Here is a 23,395-nt window from a genome sequence, read left to right as displayed (position 1 = left end):
CTAAATTAGGGCCAATACGAGTATAGGATTAGGATTTCTAAGTATAACCCACCTCTTTAGGGCCAGTTAAATCTAAAGAAGCCCAACCCGAACCCACCCATTCTATTGCTGGCCCATAAAATATTCCTAAATGATCGTAATTGTAAGAGAACTGGAATAGAATGCTTGTTAAGCGCCCACTCTTTAAATCATCAAAAACCCTAGTGAACGCGGGAACATATAGCCTAGCCAACATCGCAGACAATAAATTTCAACCGTTAGATTTTCATAGGTCTAACGGTGTAGGTATCGTTTAAAGCATCTGACATTTTAAAGTTTCGTTTAATTACAAACTCCCCCTCCCCCAACTAAAACAATTACGAACTACCACTCCCTCCATCTCTCCCATTCGAAGACTACTGCTCCTGTAGAAAACCCTAATCCACATCCTCTCTTCCTTTCTCTCCTGACAAAACCCTAACCCACAAAACCCCAATTTGGTGAGTGCTCATTTGAATTCTCTTTAAAGATCGCTTTTTTTTTTTTTTTTTTTCTTTCGATTTCAAGCTTTTTTTTTTTTGGAGGGGGGGGGGGGGGGGGTCTCATGCATGAAGTGAAAGGAGACTCTGCAAAGGGTCTTTCATTGATGAGAAACCCTAATTATTACTCAAAATCTTGATTTTATTTGCAGTTTTCAATGGAGGGATTGAAGGTTTCGGATGCGAATTTGGTTGTATATGTACACCCATCGAAAGCAAATAGGGTTTCTCAAGCGATTCTTCGTGAGCTGAGTTCATTGCTCTTCAAGTAGGTTCTCCCTCTCACTCGCAGTCTTTCATTCTCTCTATTTATAGGCAATTTTACATTTTCTGATTTTGTTTCTCAGGATTAGAATCTCTGATAAAAGGAAAACTTTATAGGTAGAATCACTAACTTGATATAATAGTGTTTCTCTTCTACAGATTCAATGAAGTATTTGATGGTGTGGTTTTGGCTTATGATGTGGCTGTCCGAAGTAAAAATGCACTTATTCTTCCTGGAATTCATCCATATTTTGGTGTGAGACTGAAAGCAAAGTTGTTACTTTTTTCTCCAAAACCCAACATGCTTTTAGGTAGAGTTATTCTAACCCTTTACAATCTTTTTTTCTCCCAATTTGAAAGCCCCTCTATTTGTTTATATAATTGCTGCAACAATGGCCGCATCATTGCAGATTCGAGAGCTGTCGTCTAGTCAACAATTCTACTTTACTTTTGAGTTTATCTTGGATATTATTTGGCGAATCAATTTATAAGTTTGAAAATCAATTTGTAAATTTATAAGACACTATTTGGAATTGGAAGCAATGTGATCTAACTTTGACTTTTATTTACTAGTAGATTTGATTGTGTATGAAGTCAATGACATTCTTCCATTGTTTTCAATATCAATAAGAAATTTTTTTACTGCTTTAACTTATTTTGTTGGAACATAGAAACTAAATTTTGGCCGCAATATACCATCCCAAGTCATATCTATATTCTTTTCTATTGAGAGTTTCAAGTTGATGGTTGAGTGTGTATATTGCCTAACTAGTAATTATGGATAATAATTGTGGGGGATAAAAATTTGGTCTTTCAGCCTTTTCGAATCTCTCTCTGATTTTCCCTTTTTTTGAGGGTACTTATCCTTTGCTTCTTCTACCGCCTGTTGGAGGTGGGAGACCTGAAAACTCTCCAATGATCAAGTTAAACACAATTTTAGCAGAGTCACAGTAAGATGGATTTAGAATTGCACACCTTTGCCTGACCCCTTTTTATATATTCTACTCCCCATGCTTCAAGGTACTTGTCATCTTTGTCCTTATCACATTATTAGAAGTTTGTTTTACTTTTAATCACAATCCCTTTTAAATTGGGATTTTGGAGAGCTATTATGCCTTGTGGTGCTTTGTTGTCAATATCTGTTTCCACATGTTTCTGAAAAATTAGAGATAAAGGTTGCTTGAGCAGCCTGTGAATGATGCCATTTTGGTAAACTGTGGTTGGGTATTCCTCTAATTCCTACTTAGGGCATACTAGTTGCTATTTGTCGGAATAATCATGATGGTTCAAGGCGTGTGTGGGTTGGTGTTGGCCTCAAAGATGACTGGCCTCTGTGTTAGGATGAAGATTAAGGTCATGAGATGTGGAGGGGCCTGGAAGGAAACTTATTAGGAACTTCAAGTACCTCAATTTATGTTACCGAGTCAACCTTTTACACTTCCTTTTGTACTCGAAGGATTGACCTATTTGTCAAGAATTAATGTAATTTTATGTTGCTCCCAAAATAGCAATTATTTTTACTGAGAAAATAAATGGGAGAATCAACTCGTATTTAAAATTGGGCTTTTTATCATGGTTTCTGTGATTTGGAAATGTCTACTAAAGTATGCGACTAAGTTGTACTTATTAAATAAAAAAAAAAAATATTTATGGGAAGTTAAAGGAAAAGTTTTAAAAGATAATAATAAGACCAACCATTCTTTAGGGAGCCAAATGTTGGACAGTCAACTAAACATGTTCATAGAATGAGTGTAGTATAATAGGATACATTTACTGATCAAATTGAATATTTTTAAAATTTTTTTTTTTTTTTAAAGTTAAAGGGAAAGATTTAAAAGACAATAATAAGACCAGCAATGCTTCAGGGAGCCAAATGTTAGGCAATCAATAAACAACATGTTGACAGAATGAGTGTAGCAGAGATAAGGATGTTGTGATGAATGAGTGCAAAGACTATGATATACAAAATTAAAATACTACATTCAAGGAAATTTAGGAATAGTCACAAGAAAAGATAAAATAAAAGAAAGTTGATTGAGATGGTTTGGGCATGTAGAACAAAGGCCAATGAGGAAGCCTGTGAGTAGTACTTGTTGGAAGTTCTGAAAATGCAGGAGGAAAGCTTAAATTGAAGTGGATTAAGTTAGTAAAAAAAAATTGATATGACAACACATATTTCGATAGAAGATATAGCTCTTGATAGAGTTCAATGGTAATGTAGGATTTATGTTGCCTTCCTTAATATTTGAATAGTGGTATAAAGGATGATCATGAAGGTTTTATGCTGTCATTTTCGGGTTAAAGTTATGTATATTACTAATAAGATTTTTTTTTTTTTTTTTAATTTATAATTTTGATGAGTACTTATAAGATTGGGCTTTATAGTTTCTCTTTACCCAACTGATTATATCCTTTTATTGTATTACACCAGAAGGGAAGGTGGTGAAGCTTGGACAAGAATCCATACATGTTATTGTCCTTGGTTTTTCTGCTGCTTCCATTACAGAAGAAGATATTCGTGAAGAATTCAGATATAAAGTTGTAAGAACTTTCTTTACCCCAAAAATTTTGGATTTAATTTTCCAAGAATATATATATATATTGTCTTTTTTTTTTTTTTTTTTCCAATTTTATTATGTGAGCGACCATATTGATTGGTGATTTTGCTTTTTTGCATATTTATTTTGTTTGAGAAACGTGGCGAGGAAGTATTTGCTAGTACATCTCACAAGCGACATGTGATCAAGGTTGGAAGCATGATACGCTTCATGGTTAAAAGGTGATATTGCTCTTATGTCCTTCAAGCATTTATAGTAATTAAAATATGCTCAATATGGCCATCTTTATCTTTGTCCCCCTTTGACTTATAGAAGATTTTCTTTATTATTTCTCTTTAGTGGAATTCAAGTTAGGTTGTGTAGAAGGTTTTTCTGATCAGTGTCTCATCATGTCATCAAAGCCTTGTCCCAAAGATTTATAGTTGGCTAAACAAATCTTTTTTCTCCATTTAATTCTGTCCAGAGCCATATGTTCTGTTAAATTCTTGCTAACCTAATCAGGATCTCAAAATTGAACTTAAATAGGTGGATAAATCGTAATGGTTATCACAAATTTTAGAACCACATCTCCTATAAAAAATTAGAACCACATCTTGGACAATTTTCAATGAGTGGTGATTATTCATTGTAGATGAGCAATATTTTGTGCTTTAAGGTGGTGAATCTTACATATAATTAAGGGAACCGTATTTTTTAATTATTTTTTAGAGGCTTATAGCCACTAAAAACTGTACTTGATCTTTCTCCCTCTTGGACAATACAGAACTTGTTTTGCTAAAAAATTATCCTGATTGATGCTACTGAGCATTATGAAATCAAGCTAGGACATTCTTATTTGTTCCAAAGTTTTTTTTTTTGGGAACCGAGGTATCCGGGCCTCTTAGAGCACCTGACTAATCCTCGGGAAATGTGCAGTCCCCTCTCCCCACACTCACCAGGTAATTTCTGGGATAAATCCCTGAGGGTGAGGAGGGATTCAAACTCAAGACCTCCACTTCCTGAGGTGTGGTCTTGGTTATCTCACCAACGCTTTGATTGTTATATGTTCACAAAGTTCCCGATAATATATTCAATTTTTTTTTTTTTTTTAATTTGATCATCTTGAAAAGGCATGTGCGCATGGCGTATAAAAGAAGTATTCTGTTGAAGGAACAATATCCTAATGTATTGGCTAATTTTGTCACCGCATTGACTTCTTCAATGATCGGGTAAAGGCATTCATTGCTTGCAATTGCATCAATGCTGTAATGAATATTGATACGCCTTTGGATGATGGAGGCATAGCTATAGTATGTTCTGTTCATTGAGGTGTTTGTATAAAGCTTAATGCCATCAAAGTTGCTCCAAAGTGCAACCATAGCGTAGGGACCGGGGTTAAGTAACTTATTCTTCTATGGTAATATTCGAGTGTTTGATGTTAAGAGTTTCATTTTTAGACATACAGAGATTGATAGTTTGTCTTGTCTAACGATTAGAAAATAAATAATTTTTCTGATCCCAACCTTGTTTTCATCCCAGATTTTTTTTTCTTCTTTTTTACTTTTCTGTTATATTCTTCAGATTGATTAATTCTTGTAGTTATAGGGATTACTTTGATTCTTTCAGAGGTGATTTTATATGAATCTTTCCTTGTATAGCTTGGATGAGGAAATACTACACGTTTCGGGGTCCTTGCTTCCATCCAATACCGGAAGCATTGAATGGTTGGATAAACATGTGGAAGAAGGTCCACAGTTGGAGAGGTTTGGAACACTGACCCTGTTGCTATACTGTTCCATTATACTATTTTTATTTATTTTTAATATCCTTGAGATGTTAGGATTTCTATGTTTATTCCTCAATCTTAAAGAGCTTTGGAATCTTTAGGCCTTAGAAGAAGAATCCTTAAAGTGGCAAGACATTAAGATCCCTATGCTAGAGTTCAAATGGATTTCACCATTAATTTTAACTGAAATATCTGCAGGAGTATCAAGAGGAGAGAAAGGGATATTGATCATGGACTGTTTGATGATGGAGAAATTTCAAGCAAAGCCCATCTTTACAAGAAGTCAAAGAAGCGGAGAACAGGTGAAGACTCTTGAAGAGAGCTACCGAAGAGTTCTGAAGCTGTCATTGGACTATCTTGAACCAGGTAACTTTTTCGTTGTTGGTTCACCATTGTAAAATACTGTAGAATTCATATAATTATTGGTTTATATAAATTGATCACTGGTGTTGGCTGAACTCATATAAAATACCTAAACATTATTTCCCCGCTCCTATCATCATCAAAACTCTATCCTAAAAGTTTGGAGTTGGCTGAACAAATCATGTTCCCCCATCATGCAGGCCAAAATGTTTTGAGGAAAGACTGCATGGACGGCGATGATGATTTTAAACCTGGAATGTTTGTCAAGCAAGAAAGATGGCTTGTTCCAATAAAAAGACTGTCCATTGCACCGCTGGGTCGACCTAGTGGTGAACTTTTGATGTCAGGGATGAATTTATCATATTAATGTAGTTCGGTAGGAAAACCCATGAACAATAGGATCGTAGTGAGGTAACAAATTTTATGGTGCTCAAATAAATGAGTTGCCAACTTTTCATGGAGGGTGAATCTCAAACAAGCCGAGAGATATTTTGGCCCTGAATTTGAGTTTAATTGTGATGGGCCGTACGTGGTTCCAGGCCTACAAAATTTAGCAGCAGGCCTGCCCTGGGTGGGTTAACCTGGAACCATAGGGTGATTGAATGGTTCGACAAATCTAGTGTCCGGTTATGTGGTTTTACCTTTTTAGAAAAAGGGTTTTGGTGTATCACAGTTGCACTCTAGTGCATGGTTAGTAATTTGGTGAATGGGGAAAAAATTGTACGAAAATAAATTGGGTATCATTCGGAATAGTTATGCATCGATTCACTAAAAAATTTGACAAAAAAACATAGGATAGTAAAAATACGATACGAAAATAGTTCAAGAATGATTCGAATTCAATAATTTTTAAAACTTTCAAAAATTCAGATATATATATATATATAACATATGATACGATCTAACAATTCTAATTTATTAATCAAATTAGCAATATTTAAATTAAAAACATCTTAAGTAAATAAATAAACAATTTATAATTACGTTCATCTAATAAAATGTATATTCGCAATTAAAGATTTAGTTTTAATCCATCTAATAATCAATGTAAATGAAATGTATAAAATATGATATACTAATTAATGATAAGATCATCATGTCCCATGATCTAATTAAATTCAATAAAATTTTTTTTGTTGTTTCTAAAAAGTTATTAATGAGAAGTATATGAAAATTTCATCGGACAATGAATAGTCAATAAGTAAATTCCACGGTGGGTCGGTGGGGGCAATTTTTAACTTAGGGGTTTTTTTCCCTTCTCTTAAGTCTTGAGTTTTGAAGTGAGAACAGAGAAATACGACATATTTTAATAAAATACTTATAGAATATACGTACAAATTGCGATTTAGCTGTTGGGATTCAAAGATCTACGAATTAATTTGAATCTTTGAATCCAAAGACAATTTTGATCCGGAGGAGTAATATATATTTAATTCATATCTAATTTGCAAATCAATCGCGAATTTACTTACTATGCTCTAGTGTGATGAAAATGATGGTACTTATTAGAGTAAATTCCTAGTAGTCGTCTATGCCTCAGAGATTTACCTCGACAATCATCTGTAATTGCTTACCATCAAATGAACATAATAAAAAATAAATAGAGATAACATCAAGAATTTTACAGGGTTTGTTACTCAACATCGTCGAGTATAATTTATTTCTCATACCTATAAATGCTCCTCATTAAACAGTTAAGATCACCTGTGAGTGATATTTTTGACTCTAGTTTATTGAAGAGTGCCCATCATTTTTTATATTCTATAATCTATATCAATGAGTGCATTTTGGGGAGTCATTGTACAATGAACCCACTTAATGATGATTCACCTGAAATATTTGATAAGGTCCTAGATGGATAATCGGTAATTCTAACTAACTCAAGTTCATTGTATAAGCCATCATCTCTATCCATTCATGGGGTTTGATATTAACCTGCTTCTGATCATCCAAGCAGGATCACAATGTCCAAAAATAGACCCCTCAAGATTATCCTAGTTCCTGACCCCATTTTGAACCATTTCCTCCCTTTTCTTTGATGGATAAAAAACGCAATTCATTAAACCAAGAAATACAGGGAAAAAAAAAAAAGCTTAAATGGACGGCAAACTTGCCAATGAGCGTCGGTAAATAAACCCTAAGACAGACAACAACTCCTTCATCAATGGAAAATATATCCCCAAGAAATCATCCTGTATAATAGTGTCCCATTTAAATACAAAATCTTCACAGGAAATTCTTTTAATTTATCGTGGATCTTCAAGACCAAGGCCAATGATGGAAGAGGTGATTAAAACTTTATCCATTAACTTTGCCTATTAGACAAAAGTTTGGGATAATTTCATATGAGGTGACATGACTCGATATTCGAGGTTTTTTCAAGGGTGACTGATCAATCGACACAAGTTACTTTTGCTTGAATGATTTCACCCCAAATACTGGTGCCTGGAAATGGATGCTGAGTCGAGTTCAATGGAGAACAATAGGACAATTTGATCCAGAAAGGTTGAAATGCCCCTCTCTCCCCATTATTCAAGTTCCTATAAAGGCCTAAATTTTAAGATAGCATATGACCCCCCCTCTATTACCGATAAAAAACAAACTTACGAAGGGTGTTGGCCAGAGATTTTCAGATTCTGATGTAAGATTTTGATTTACAGAATCATATAAAGAAAATTGATTTTAGAACCTAAAATTTGAAAACTTCCTGGTGACTCTTTCTACAATTATGATATGAAATAGAAAAATGCTGAAGTGACTTGAATTAACATTCGATGTAGGACCGCCAGGTGTACTTGAAGTGTGCAGAATGGATGGTTTTCTGCACACACTGTACTACTTCAAGTTACTGTAGCAAAGCTCTATCATATATTATATACCAATATAATAAATACTTTAAGATATAATGATATAATTTTACAACTTACAGTATCTCATTCTTTTCAAGGGTCAGAGATGGATAAAGCTACCATCACTACAAAGGGCCTATGGCTGGGATTGTTTGAATAAACGAATTTCATCAATCTCCAATTTATGAGAGAACCTTTTATGTAAAATTCATCAAATTATGCGCCCCAATCTTTCTTTGCTACAGCCAGATTGGACAGATGTTGAATGTGTAGAGACTTTATCAGGTATTGCACAACATATTTAAAAAAAATAATAATAATAAGGCTGAACTTGGTTTTCTCCATCAATCATTTTCTGCAGATTTGGGGAACTGAGTACATTAATTATTCTCTTTGCACCACCGTGCACTTATGATTGGTATTACAAAATATATTCACACCACAATATTATATCCTATAAAAGATAGGAAACTGTTATTGACAGGATTATTTTTTATTTAATTTCTTCAAGTTTACTTAAAAAGTCTTAAAAACATGATTTAGATTAGTTGAAATGTCCGGAAAAAAAAAACTTGTGCAATGTGATCATGAGGTAGCTAATATAAAATTGTACCTGACAATATCACTCACACCCCACCAAACAACCGTGGGGAGGTGGAAGTTGATACTTATAGGAGAGGCTTATTAAAATATAGACACCCCATACGTGGAATCATCATCAGGTATGGTGTTCTTTTCAAAAACACCCCCATATTCCTTCTTGGCTTCTTTCAAAGAAGAAAACAAATGCTAGCTAGCTAGTTAGAATAATGAAGCCTAAGAGAGAGAGAAAGATGATGGGGGTTTCTGGTTAGTGGGTGATGCTATCTTCTACTTCCATGTGAGTTGTTAATATTTTATTCACAAAAAAACAGATGAAGTCGTGACAAAATTTTGCCTAGAACATGCCCCATGGTTTCTCCTAATCCACCCTGTATCTTCTTCTCGGTGGGGGCGTACGAGGGTCTTAGATTTATTTTTACAAATTAAAAGAGACTAATCAGCTTAGAATCTTTGTTAGATTTACCTTTCATAATTTGACCCACATCTGACATCACTCTCTTTCTCATATTACAACATGTTTCTTGGTATTTGAAGGATCTTGAGAGAAGTGGTCAAGGATTTTATAAAATTTTAACAAGTTGGAGCTAATTAGTTGAGAATTTAGACTTGGTTTTCATGTATAATGTTGTTTAATAAAGTGGTTTACTTATGTCTAGGTATGGGGAACTGTACAACTAATATTTTTGTTAAAATTTTGAAAAAGTCGTAAATGGAATATCAAAATCTACTCCAATTAATCAAAGGACATGACTTTAGATAAAATTGACTGTGAAATATGTGATCCCCAAATTTTTGGTACAACTCTTTGACAATGATGATCAAATTCAAATTCAAGGAAACCATACATCAAAGTATTAATGGAAGGTTGCGAGATCTCTACTTGTGGCATCACCAAAGTTGTACCCATTGAGTCTTCGATATCCACACTCCTCCATGGATGTTACATTCATGGTTGATCACAATTTTCTTTATCCAAGTCCATCTAAGCCAAATCTTCTTTTCAAGAGTGCTACATCCATTCTAAGTGCTTCAATTCACATATTTTATGTCTTACTCTTCATGACTTCTTCATAGGTTTATTAGTTATTTTCAAGATTTTGTCTTAGTAAAAATGTGGGCCAATACTCCATGGCACTGGAATATAGAAGCAACATCATCGTGCCTACATGGGATGGTAGCTTACGTGCATGAACACTTAAATGCTAATACATATAAAATATTTTATATTTATATTCATGAAAGAGTAGATCATTTCATGGCAGATAATATAGTAATACCTACCTTTACAAGCTGTGTGGCAGCTAGAGAGACCCTATAATGCTAGAGAGATGTTGCCACGCTAACGTTCTCTTGTAGCACCCCCAATAAAGAATGGTGTCCCCTAATATCTTTCTCCATCCAGTACATTTATAAGATTTTATACAATATATATAGGGATGTTACTTATATATAATATATTTTTTTAAAAAAAAGCTTAACTTATAAAACATAAAAATAAAAAAAAGTAATAAAAAAAAAAGAGGTGGTAGTTTAAAATCTCTAATGCAATTTTTTTTTTGGATAAATTACCATTTTGTGAGTTAAAAATGAGTTATTTACAATTTCAGCTACCTGTTTATTTTAAGTATCAAAACGTGAATGAATTAATTTTTTTTTTCTTTGAATAATAACAAATTCAATGATTTTAAAATGCCTATTTTGTAGGTTTAAAATGACAATTTTGAAGTTAGCAACTGTCACTTTAAAAACTTTCGAATTTGTTATCGTTTATATTTTGATAATTAAAATGATCAATAATATAAAATCATAAATTTATAAAAAATTGATCGTTTTTCATTAATATTCCAATTTTTTGAAGTGAAAATTTGAAGATATTTTATTGCATTTCATCTTTTCTGCAAGTTTGGATGAAGTTGTAAGTTGTTTATTGTTATTGGCTTTGATTGGCGAAGTAGGAGTGGGTTTGAATGAAAATGGTTGGAGAGGGATGGAGCGAGTGCAAGGGTTTCTCGGGAATGCTTTCTCAAGTTGTTATTGTTTTTTGTTTTCTCAATCTATAGTTATTGGGTTTTTTTTTTTTTTTTTAATATATAAGATAAGTTGATATGGATGTGGTTGGCTCTTTGGGCTGACTTGCCTTGATAATAACACCCATGTGTACATCTTAAAGAGGGCACTCAGTCTGACTCTCTCTCTCTTCCATCAAGTCTCCATAGTGAATCTGTTGGCCTTTTCAATCATGGAAGCAGAGAGATTTCTCTGCAGTCTGCACCGTCCAAGTTATGGACTAAAAAAACTTATAACGATTTTAGATTGGAGCGTGAGTTCATATAAAAGCAAAAAGTGTGTGTGTTGTGCGTTTAAAAACTAAAAATAGAAACCATTACACGTAAGGGTAAGTCATGGGTTGAGTCAAAAGGGTACTTCACACTACACCTCCCTGTACTTTTTCTTTTCTTAACTTTTTGGTTGGTTGATATTAGTGGAGAATATTTGAGTAAAATGTATGTAGATTTTTCTAGTCTTTGACTCTCATATCAGATTAGGATGTCCTAGTCTCCATCAACATTGGTCTTATCATGATGTGTTTGCTTCCACATTGTGAGATGGACAATGGGTCTTCACTACTGATCAGTCCTGATCATGATGACAATGATGATAATGACCACGACGACAAATTTTTTTCAGATATACAATCAGTTGGTCCTAATCTTTTGATCAATTGTTTTATGTAGAAGATTCATCATTGATTAAATATAATTAGCGTTGTTAATTAAAATAGATAAATTTGTAACTCAATATTAGTGCCAACAAACATCAATCAAACAACTAATTAAGCAAATTTTAGATTTTTGTCTTCTCTTTTGTTTCCCTTAAATATGTACCCTTATTATAAAATTTAATAAAATCATGTAATACAACTTGTCTCAATTTTTCACTATGATTTATTGATCAACGTACTTTCTGAACTCAAGGATTTTGCCCCTTCCGACAACAAGATATATAATACTTGAAGGGAATCAAGAGAAAATTCTACTGAAAAAAGATAAGAGTCAGAGTCCATAAACATAGATGGAACCCTTCATGCATAATTTACGTAGGTTCAAAATTCACTATTTCTAACCTCGAAATAAGCATCAACCAAGATCTTGACCTAAAAAATGAAATGTTAGCAAATGTTGGCTTACATTTAATATCAAATTCAAAATTGAAAAAAATCTCTTGTATATCAAACTTGGATGTGTGGAATCTATTTATGATTTTTAAGGATTTTTTTATAATTTATGAAAGTGTTAAGTATCCATCTGAAAAAATGGGACAACGATAGACCACAAGCATTGACGATATACTTACCATTGGATCATAATCGAATAAAAAATTAGAAGTTATTTTTCTCATTAGTTGCGGCCGTACATCAACAACGACTGAACCGAAGCAAACAGTCTTTGAAAAAGGTCGTACAACTGTAACCTCCTTTTGGTGAGAAAACCTAAGCGGGTCCCACCATGAGACTCGTTTGTAAGTGGTGCCATATCAGCATGTGATGATGATGCGACCTAACGGCATTCTTTCCCAGCCGCGCAAAAACGAATCGTGGGCCCAGGCCCAGGGGGAGCACGTGGCGTGATGCCAGGTCATCATTTCTGTGGGTTCCCAAAACCACCTGAGATTATCTGTGAGCATAAGCGAGGGACATGAGTGAGCTGAGCTTTCAACAAAGGACCTTGGATTTCACTAATAATTTCAATAATGACATTTATTCTTCTTGTTTAAGGGCAAACCTACATACATTCCCTATATCTTATAACTTTTTTCTACTTTAATTATTAATGTATTTTAATTAATAGAAAGATATTGAAAGAGAAAGAAATCGGAAAGAAAATAAGAAAAAAACAAAATAAGGATAATAATTAAGAGAATATTATGTCTTTATGTTGGTTAAGTGAATAGTTTTTATCACTTTTGGAGGGATGGGTTAGCTTAAGTTTGAACACTGATGTTGTGACCCTAAAATCCTAAACAGCTGGGGTCACACTATTAGTTTAATGGCTAATGGGGGATGCATCCTACCTTCCATTGCACACATATGGACCCATAAGAGGTCTTGAATGATTAATGAGTCAATTTGTGGTCTTCTTTTCTTCAATCCCAACTTGATTGTGTTGAATAGCATCCAAGAGTTTAGATTTGGGTGATGATATGGATTTTAATTAGTGTTACTTTGAAATTCGGACATAAAGTCACGTTTGGTGCACGAACCCTAATAGTTGTTGAGGTGTGATTTTCTACGAAGATTACCAATGATTGTGTTCTTAAATTGTTGTCTCCTTCAAGCATTCGTGTAATATTTACCAAATAATATACTTACTTTAAAACTTAATCTTAAGTAAAATAGATTAAATCCTAATTTTCCAACTTGGCCTTATGTATATACACTCATTTACATTCTCACTCTTACAGGGCTCATATAAATATCATGTTAGATAATCCAATTGTATAATGAATTATTTATTTTCAGAGGATATATTTCAAAATTCAATCTATTACAACATTTTATGACTTTGTGAAAAAGAGTTTGACTAACCTTACTAAGTTATTAAGAATTTCACCCTCTCTAAGGGTCCTTGGGCTCACCTTGTGGCATCCAAAAACATGATCTGATCCTTCTGGGTAGTAGTGGACATAATTATCTGTATTTTGAAAATAAAATTTAAAAAAAAAATTATTTTTCATTGTTGAATTTCAATTTTAAGTTTGGGAGTTATGTGGAGGTTCAATAAAATAAAAATTAGATCCAAGTTTTTCAAAAAAATTTAAGAGGACTATTGTATTGGATTGCTAATATGGTAATAATCCATTTGAGTAAACAACCCTTAGTAAGGTTTAAAATCTTACTTGATGTGTGTGATGTGCAAGCATTGCACGTGTCTTGGGACTAGTCCTTGGATAAGATCATGGTCTATGGATTAGTTAAAGTCCAAATACGAGCTTGATCCGTTGTCTACAGGGATACCCGGTTATCAAAAAAACAAAAAGAAATCAATATAAAAATAAAATATCATCAAAAATATTATATATATGACTATAAGTGTGAGTAAAAAAATTTTATAATCAAATTTATCAAGTCTTAATCTCAACCCAAATTTGATTCGAGCACGTCTGCACTAGGATAGGACTTAGTCAATCAGACCCAATAGAGGTTTGGGAGTGGGTTAGGGGGAAATCCAGTTTTTTAAGATTGGGCTAGGGCTTAGCTTGGCCCCACAAGAGTTCTAATCACCAAATTTTTTTTTTGATTGGGTATCCTTCCTCACGCAATTGCAACTATACTGCAAAGTTTTAGAAATCTAGCTAAACTTTGTTGTCCAAAGAAAATTACAGTAAAAGGACTGCAAATTTTGATATCTTACCTGAGGTGGTAGAAAAAATTGTTGAATAAGAGAAGGGCAGTGTAGTCATTTTAACCTAGTTTTTCTTATAACAGTGGACATGAGATAATTAAGGGGGTTGTGGGGTAGCGTTGCACATGGTCGCCGTCAGATGGAAACTAAACAACTATATATTTATCTCTCTTTTCCAACTTCACATGTGGTGGGTTTCAACTTCGTGCGCCTCGTCCTTCACCTACTTTAACATTCTCTTTTTTCCTTTCTTTTACACGTGTAGGTTTACTGTCACAAAACCCCTGCTTCACATTTAAATTACATAAGAAACCATTGACCAACGAATAGGATAAATTTTTTTTCAGTGTAATGATTTTGTAACTCAACCTAACAGGCCAACTCACAATCTCAACTGACGTGTACCCTGAATGAATAGTAGATTTTTCCTCGAGATGCACAATTACACATTTTCATAAATATGTGTAGTTGTGTATCCTAAGGGAAAAAACATTACGATTCTTTCACCTATTACGTCGTGAGTCTTTTATTTATCCTATCAGATTGAATTACAAAATCAACACTCTTTTTTGTAAAATGAGTTTTATTGTCACGCCAATGCTTTACTATTTTCAACTATAGAATTAGATAAATGCCTTACCAATCGTTTTTTTTTTCCTTCTACAAATCCATATTTAGAGAAAAAGAGATGAGAGAGAGAGATTGGGGGTTTAAAAATAGAGGGTGATTTTCATAAAAGGAAGAATACATGGGTGGTTTAAGAATTGGGCAAAAAATAGTGATTTTTTTTGTATTCTAAGGGAGGGAATACTTAGGGTTTGGATCAATGCTTCTTTATTTTTGTAGAACCTTTTTCTAGGTTTTCTTTTTCTTCAAAGGATACCTTATAGACAAATAATTTGTATGTCTTTATTCTTATTCGTTCTTTCATATATTTTATCTATTAGTGTATCATGAGAAAATGTTGGTGTGAATAGAAGGTTTCTTTTCTTATCCCAAATAAATTTTGCCGAAAGAAATTTCTTAGCACCTAGGCCATAAAATATAATAAGTAAGACATATTATCGCCCGTTCCCACTAAAATCAACTTTAAAAGGATAACATTTCTGTAAAAATATGATGAAAATGCCTATAATTTATTTTCTGTCATATTCATCTTTTCACAGTTCACCCTTTATCTTCTCAATACAATAGGGTAAACTATGGATAAAGAAAAATAATGAGAGGTTACAGCATCGACGAATAAAGAAATAGTGCATTGGTTCTTAGGTATTCCATCTTCTTATATATATATATCAGAGTCTCTATTTAGAAGACAAGGGACCTTCTTCAAAAAAGAAATTGTGTATTTAAAAATATCCCTCCAATACATATTTGAGATATCCCCAATGTTTTCAAATTGATGGCATGCCCCTGACCAGAATCTTCTCAAATAGACTAATGAAAATGACCTAAATACCCTAGTTTTCAACTCATAGCCAAAAACCCGTGATATTTCTTTCTAAAATCTTTCATTTACATTATCTTCAGACTTCTTGCATATTATTTTTAATCTATCAACTTATTTCTATTCTATTGACTTTAACCAAACATTAACACTTTGTAGAAAACTCTAAATTCTTTTTTACCCAACATTTCTTCATTTTCAACTTCTCCTAAAATTAATCCTATCTTGGCTTGAGGCTCGAAGCTTGAAGTAAATAAAATTAAAGGGTAAAGATGAAATTAGTTAAAAAAAAGTTTATCTTATCGGTTAAAAAAATTTATTTTTAAAAGAAAACTCAATGATTTTTTAACTACAAGTTGAAGATGAGGACATTAGTTAGTCCATTAGAGTATAATGAGGTCAAGGGGTATACCATTAGTTTGAAAAAAATTGTGGGTTATGTTGAATATTCACCAAAATGTGAAAGGGTATATCTAAATCACCTCAATATCTTGAGAATTTTGTGGGACACAAACTTTTATTTGCCTCATTAAAAATAAATAAAAGGTAACTAATTATATAATTTTGATAAGGAAAAATTGATATGCTAGGTCAATTTTATTTAATCAAAATTTTTATAGTATATCTCCCGACATTTAATGATCAACTTAAGACTTACATTGTTAAGGACAAGGCAATTAGCCTCTTAGAACACAATATCTCACTCAAATCCCTCGCGTACACGCAATACATCACAAACCACGCGTATCAGGTAAGCCAGGATAAATCCCAGTGCATGGTCAAATAAGGGGCTTGAGTTCAAACCTTTTCCTTTTTGGAGTGATGCCTTGGCCACCGCGCCCAACATTTGTTGATTTTGAAATTAGTTATTTTATTTTATTTTATTACGAAGCTTATTTCTGATGAGTTTAGTAACTCGGTGTTATCGGTATCATCACCTAAAGACTTTGCCAGCTAACCTAATTGAACCTTTAGTTGACTCGTTTTTACTATATTCATCATGTGAATAAAATCAAATATACATAACAGCAACAACAACAAAAAAAATCACTCATTTAATATAGATTTGGTTATTCAAACCCTACCCAAGTCTGATCCAAACTGACCCAGAAAGCAAACCTCAATCCAATGGGTCAAAACCTTACTGCCTAAAAAAGGTTTGGTTCGGATTTGGTTGACCTGACCCAGTAGTCATTAACTCTTAACTCAAACAAAGTTCCATCAACGGATTACCAATTTCGTAATAATATCCAAAAGCAAGGGTATTTTAGTACTCGAACCTTTATATATTGTACCCTCTTCTTCCCTCCCAAACCCTCTCAATCTCTCCTCTCCTACAAAGAAAAGCCAATAAGTCACCCAAAAACGACTCTATCTTCTCCTTCTCGCTTTCTTCGACGGAAAATGTCTGCCGGCATCGGAAAATGCAACAAAATTCGGCACATTGTCAGACTCCGGCAATTACTCCGAAGATGGCGTCACAAAGCCACATTGGCCTCTCGCATGTCCGGGCGGATCCCATCTGATGTTCCAGCAGGACACGTGGCGGTCACTGTGGGAACCGGTTGTAGAAGATTCGTTGTGCGTGCGACGTACCTGAACCACCCTGTCTTCAAGAAACTCCTCGTCGAGGCTGAAGAAGAGTACGGCTTCACCAACCAAGGACCGTTAGCGATTCCATGCGACGAGTTACTCTTCGAAGAAATCCTCCGATTCCTTTCCAGATCTGAGTCTAGTAACTCGGGACGTTTCGTGAACCTCGAGGACTTCCAGAGGTACTGCCACGTGGGTTTGAGGAATAATCTTGATTTCTGGCCTGAATATCGACCACTTCTTCATGGACTTGCTGAGAAATCTGTCTGGTAAGCGAATCGTCCGGGGCAAAAACTCTGATTCTGACTCCGAGAATTAGCTCGTCTGAGTTAAAAGTGACTCGGGAACGTGGGCCTTACAGTGACTAAACTGAGTACTGACCGTTGTAACGAAGTTGCACAGTGATATAAAACCGATTCGACTGAGTTGACCTAGTTGGGCTACTAATTTATGTACTTCTCTTACCATTTGAGGGAGACGAGTTGATGGGTCTGATCTTTTTTTTTTTTTTTTGTAAAATTCAAATGGGCGGGTCAGTTTTGCTCCGGAGAATCTATGGAGATGGCAAATGGGGTATCCACCGAGTCCCACCGAGTCGTCCCGAGTTTGAATTGGAGGAACAAATAACGATTTAAGAGGTGAAACTGAGTGTTTTCGTAGCAAAAAAAACGAGAAGAGAGATGAATCGGGTTGATTGGGTCTCGTTCTCTGTGAATTCTGTGTTTATTTACTTAATCAACGAATTTGTGGAGAAATTCGAACGTGGTATCTATGATTGATTATTATTATCGAAATGTGAATTTATTATTTAAATTTCTTTCTCATTTTGAATTTTCTGAAAGAAACTGTAAATCAGAGAGTTGTGGTTCCCACCACCCCACGTGAATCCAAGAGAGTCGCGCAATTGTTCTGTTTCACTTATACTTTTTGTTTATTTTAAATTAAAATCCCCTGTAACTGATACGCAATAAATGTCCCATCAAATTAGCGATCCTTTTTTTTTCAAGGGTCATCGTGGTCTTACATTGTGGCATCCAAAAACATGATCCGAAGCCACCGAACCCTGAAATTTTTTTTTAAAGTTATTTTTAACACTTCAAATTTTTATTTATTTATTTTTATTTTTTTGAATACGAGTTTTTCAATAAAATCTAGAAGATTTTGGTGTTAAATTGCAAATGTGGTAATCCATAACGATCCTTAATAAGATTTGAATCCTTACTAATTTAATAAGGAAAGTGTTGAAATGAAACTTGCACTATAATCTCTCCGACGATCAAATTAAAAAGGAACACTTAATAGTATTTTCATCGAGTTTTATACTAAGAATTTTCTCATATTTTCATTGGATCCGCGAAAACTTTATAAATAAAGTTTTTGCCGTAGGATAGATCTTCTTTATCCTTGATTATTCATTATACATAGCTACTTCAATTAAGTATTTGATCACTGATTTCTCGACAACTCGTATTGATCTCGTGTGATTTGCAGGGTCAATGTTCACTCTTCTTTACGGAGGTTTATATGTGGCGGAATCCTATTGGCTGGGTATTTTTCCCCTCCACAGATTGTATGGCCATAAACCTTGAGGTACTTCAAATTGAACAGCATGTCCAGTCTCACTGTCCCTACCAAAGAGCGTGCACTTCAATTGGATCTGTAGAAACTTATCTAGGGTTAGATTCAGATCCTCGAGAAAAGGAGTAGGCTTAGATCCTAGATATAACAATCATATGAAGTCTATAAATGAAGAATTCAAATTCACAAAATATAGTCATATTTAATGACCCAAAAAGATTTGATTCTTTATTTTGCTTTCGTGAATTGATCTTAATTTAGCATCAAAGTGCAATAGTCAAGAGCCATGAGAAGGTGGAGATCAAAAAAAAAAAAAAGGATTTGATTTTTAATAATTTATGACAAATTCCAGAGATGTGTGGATTACTCACACCGACTTGTTTGCTGATTGGATTGTTCATCTAAATTAATAAACAGAGTTCGTGATTTGTTCTTATTAGTGCCCAATCTTTCAAAATTTGATTAGTTGAAGGAAAATATTAGGGAGCAAAAACTAATCCACGTAGCTTATAGTTAAAGACGAACACACAATTAAGGAATTTTCAGAACAAGCCAAAGCCCAACTAATCCCATTTTCTTTAGTTCGTTAATTTAACTTGAACATCAAAGTGAAATTGATAAGTACCCCGTACCCCCCATTGATTTGAAATTTGACTCGATTCCGGTACTTGAGATGATTAGGGACATGTATCAGAGACACATAAAAATTGAAATCTATCCTACGGAACCTAATTTGATTGTTTAACAAGGACTAAATTGTAGATCCTTTTAATTTAAGCTAATAAAGAATTTGGGCTCTAATGATTAGAGAATGCGGATTCTTCTCAATGTTTTAAAAACACTAGATTCAATGATTGGATAGAATATTTATTTATATTACACAATTACAAAATTAAAAATATATTTATTTGCTAAAATGTCATATATGTAATGTATTTAACTTGGCTGATTTTTACAATATAACATTTTTGAACCCAACCTGTAAATTCGTCGTTGATGGATTTTGAAACAACACCTTCTCAAGCTTTCTTATTGGGTAATTGGACTATGTTTTGGTTTTTGGTGAAAATCAAGATTGTTAAAAGTGCCACACTGGAGGTAGGTGGCGGAATTTAAGCCACAAAATAATAATAATAATAATAAGACTATTGATAAATTGACGCTCTTTTTAAGTTCTCTGGAGACTCTAAATAAAAACGAATCCTAAAAAAATTTGTACTGATCTAAAGGGAACCATTGCTTTTTCTCTCATGTCGATTGTATGTTTGATGGAGAGTCTTAAAATGAAAAATATTATAAAAATTCAAACTAATAAGTACTAGAAGTTTTTCAGAAAAGGGGTTCTAGCCTCCCATTTCGCTGTATTTGTGGACAATCTCCAACCAGTAAATCTTACAAACACCATTAAATACATGTAAGGAAATGACTTTGAAGTAGAGAGCATGCTTTCAAATCTCGTCCGAGACCAACATGACTTGCCTGAGTCATCTTGGTACTGTTTATAAACATCTAGTACATTGTCTTGTTTGACAACCGAGATGTCTTGAAATGACTCGGACAATATTTAAAAAAAATATCTCGATCGAGTTAGTAAAATTCGGTTGAGTCAATTGGGACTCGTATATTTTATTTAGATATAAATTCTTTTATAATTTAATATTTTATTAAATAAAAATATGATCTTGATATTATGCAAATTCTAAAGTACCTTATTTTATTAAAAAAAAGTATACTTATTTGCATATAAATATATTAATAAACTAAGTATATGTACTTTAAAGTTCAAACAAAGGTTTTCCAGAAGAGGCTACTAAAAATGACTAAACTAATCCTACATTAGGGGGATGGTTAAAATTTAAAACCCCACTCCTATACCTTAGATCTTGTCTCATACCACCAATCTCTCATTAAAAAAATAAAAATAAATAAATAATGATTTTCTTACGCCCCCATCACAGAACCATAGATCATTTATCACGAGATATGCATAATCATAAATCTTTTTCTTGTGTATCCCGAGGAAATGATCAATGGTTCAGTGATGAGGCCGAGAAAAGCTTCTTAGGGACTAGAACTAAGGGCCTGTGTGGATACAACTCTCCGTGCAAGAGCAAAAGCTCAATCACTCCCCGCAAGAGCAAAAAACCTCTCCGCGGAAGAGCAGGTCTTTGAAGCTTCTCCACAAAGAGCAAAAAACATCTCCCCGCAAGAGCAAAAACCTCTCCACGCCAAAGCAAAAATCTATCCAAACGTTTGCTAGCTCCCCGCAAGAGCAGAAGTCGTCAAGAAGCTCTATCCAAACGCAGTGTAAGATGTGGGGATTGGGTTTTTAAATTTTAATCAACCTCCCACACCATTAAATATTACTTAAAATGGGTGGATTTAGAAATTATATGGCTTAAAAGCAGCCTTTGACTGACATTAGAGGTGACAATGAAATGTGATCTCTTAAATATATGCAATTACGTCCGTGACAGTTTTTTGTATCGTTCTGATGGATAGAAAATGATTTCTTTGAATTTTTTTATTTTAATATTCAATTAATACCGACAAAAACAAAAGTTAGTAGGATTTAATTTATGCATTTTGACTTATATACCTTATAAGTTGGATGTTTTTGTGAGTCAAAGGTCGTTGGAGATTAGAAAAGTCCTTTTCAGTGACCACAACAGATAGATCATGGTTTTAAAATGTAGAAAATTATTAAGATCGAACCCTGATAGAGTGATTTCTTTCTAAATCAACCTATGATCCAATCTCAATGGTTATAAATGAAGAGTATCTCTAATTTGGACCAATGACCTTATCAAGGCTACAGGTTTAATAGATAAACTTTTACATTTTAGTCCTTATTTGATAATAAAAAAAAACTATTTAGTTTTGTACATTCGTTTGAATTGAAAAGCGAAAAAAATGTCAGCTCCTAACAATATTCAAATGTTTTAATGGTACTGATTAATGATGGTGGTGATGTGGGATTAAATTTTTTATGTAAAAGAGAGCAAATTAAGAATAAAATTTAATAATCATTTATAATTTTGTTTATTTTGGCAGAGTATCATTCATTGCACGGTCGATTTAATCAAACATGATTAAATTTGGCCTATAATCAATTTTTAGGAAGGTAAGAAGACTATAATTGTGAGGGCGCACCCTCAATTACTTGATGAGTGTGATGTGCGGGCGTTGCATGTTCCCCGGGACTAGTCCTTGAACAAGAAGACCATAGTCTATTATTGACTATGCAAAGCCCAGATACAAGCCTGGTCCGCTGTCTACAAGGATAACCGATTATCAAAAAAGAAGACTATAATCGCTGTATATACCAAGCTTAATCAGTTTAAACCATCTGATTGGCATCTTTTTTAAAATAGCCATCATATGAAAATGAAGTGCTTGGATAATCTTAACCATGCGATCGAGAGAAATTTCCGAGAGTTTGAAAGGGATGAAACAGATAATGAGATAAAATCATCGATCAAAGTCTATTCAAGGAACACGAACATGTAAGCAATATGTTTAGATTACTTTCTGATCATGCTTAGCTGTAGATTGGTTTGTAGTCATCTTTTCTCTCATTCCAAAGTCTCTTTCTCAAACGTTTGTTATTTTTGGTGGAGTTGGTGTCAAATGCTGGTGAAACAAAACTTGACTTTGTTCTTAATCTTAGCATTGACTTTCTAAGAAACCTCCAATCGTTAATTCTCCATCTCTTGCACAATATGCAATCTCTATAGAGAGTTGGTGATAACCTTGTCATTTCTAAGTCTCTTTCAAACATTTGTTCCATTGAACGTTCCCCTAAAAATATCAAGATCGATGTCAACATCATTATCATCATCAAAGCTATTTATCAAGGAATTGATATCTATATAAGCCATAATCTTTGTGTCTTATCTTCTTCTAGTTGTACCCTTTGAATTGGCTATAAAGGAACTATACACTAAGGAACAGATACCATGGATGGGTCCAATTCCACTCTGAGATGGCTCGAGGTCATGGTTTGATGGTTTGGTTATAGTTTGAATTTTTATTCAATTTTGTAATATTTGTCGTATGGGAGATTTTATCATCTTTGTATGATTTATATATTCATAACAAACTCGTTTTAAGATTTCTACGAGAAAACTTTTTCTGATAGAAACTAAGATTGAACAATTATAATCATCTTTGCTCATGAACATAAACAAGGTTGTTGAACCATGTAAATTTTGTGTTAAGTTCTTTCTATTTTTATTGTTATTGCACACGATTTTCTACACACTCTAAAATCATTTAGGATAGACAAGTAGAGACAACCGAAATATGACGTTATGGTGTGTCTTGCGATGGGCTTGGACCCATAAGCTTAGTTGGTTCATGGTTGATGATGCAATTTTAAGGTCGTGGCTTCTGAATTCACTTATTTGTTTTCTTTTACTTCTCAATTACATGACGAATCCATATTTAATTTCC

At 33.7% G+C, this 23,395-nt stretch overlaps 2 protein-coding genes across 3 annotated transcripts; both read left to right on the top strand.

Moving 5' to 3' along the window:
- The first annotated feature begins 321 nt into the window (after positions 1-321).
- LOC147408814 (DNA-directed RNA polymerase) lies at positions 322-5,925 on the top strand. Of its 2 annotated transcripts, XR_015171694.1 has the most exons (8): positions 322-479; positions 671-786; positions 942-1,093; positions 3,214-3,323; positions 3,476-3,561; positions 4,978-5,082; positions 5,304-5,471; positions 5,669-5,925. XR_015171694.1 is itself a non-coding variant. In XM_086422096.1 (7 exons), exons 2-7 carry the CDS (start codon positions 677-679, stop codon positions 5,419-5,421), a joined length of 681 nt encoding a protein of 226 aa, XP_086278222.1. In that variant the 5' UTR covers positions 322-479; positions 671-676; the 3' UTR covers positions 5,422-5,563. The 2 variants fall into 2 exon arrangements, 1 of the variants encoding a protein (XP_086278222.1); XM_086422096.1 differs by lacking the exon at positions 5,669-5,925 and having other exon boundaries at positions 5,304-5,563.
- An 11,168-nt stretch (positions 5,926-17,093) lies between these two features.
- On the top strand, positions 17,094-18,277 carry LOC147408813 (auxin-induced protein 6B-like). Its single transcript, XM_086422083.1, has one exon. It carries the CDS (start codon positions 17,174-17,176, stop codon positions 17,633-17,635), a length of 462 nt encoding a protein of 153 aa, XP_086278209.1. The 5' UTR covers positions 17,094-17,173; the 3' UTR covers positions 17,636-18,277.
- Positions 18,278-23,395: the final 5,118 nt, after the last annotated feature.

This window comes from Akebia trifoliata, chromosome 2, assembly GCF_017979445.1.
Source record: "Akebia trifoliata isolate Shusen 1 chromosome 2, ASM1797944v1, whole genome shotgun sequence".
Lineage (NCBI taxonomy): Eukaryota > Viridiplantae > Streptophyta > Magnoliopsida > Ranunculales > Lardizabalaceae > Akebia > Akebia trifoliata.
The sequence above is the reverse complement of the archived record's forward strand: the minus strand, read 5'-3'. Positions and strand labels throughout refer to the sequence as shown.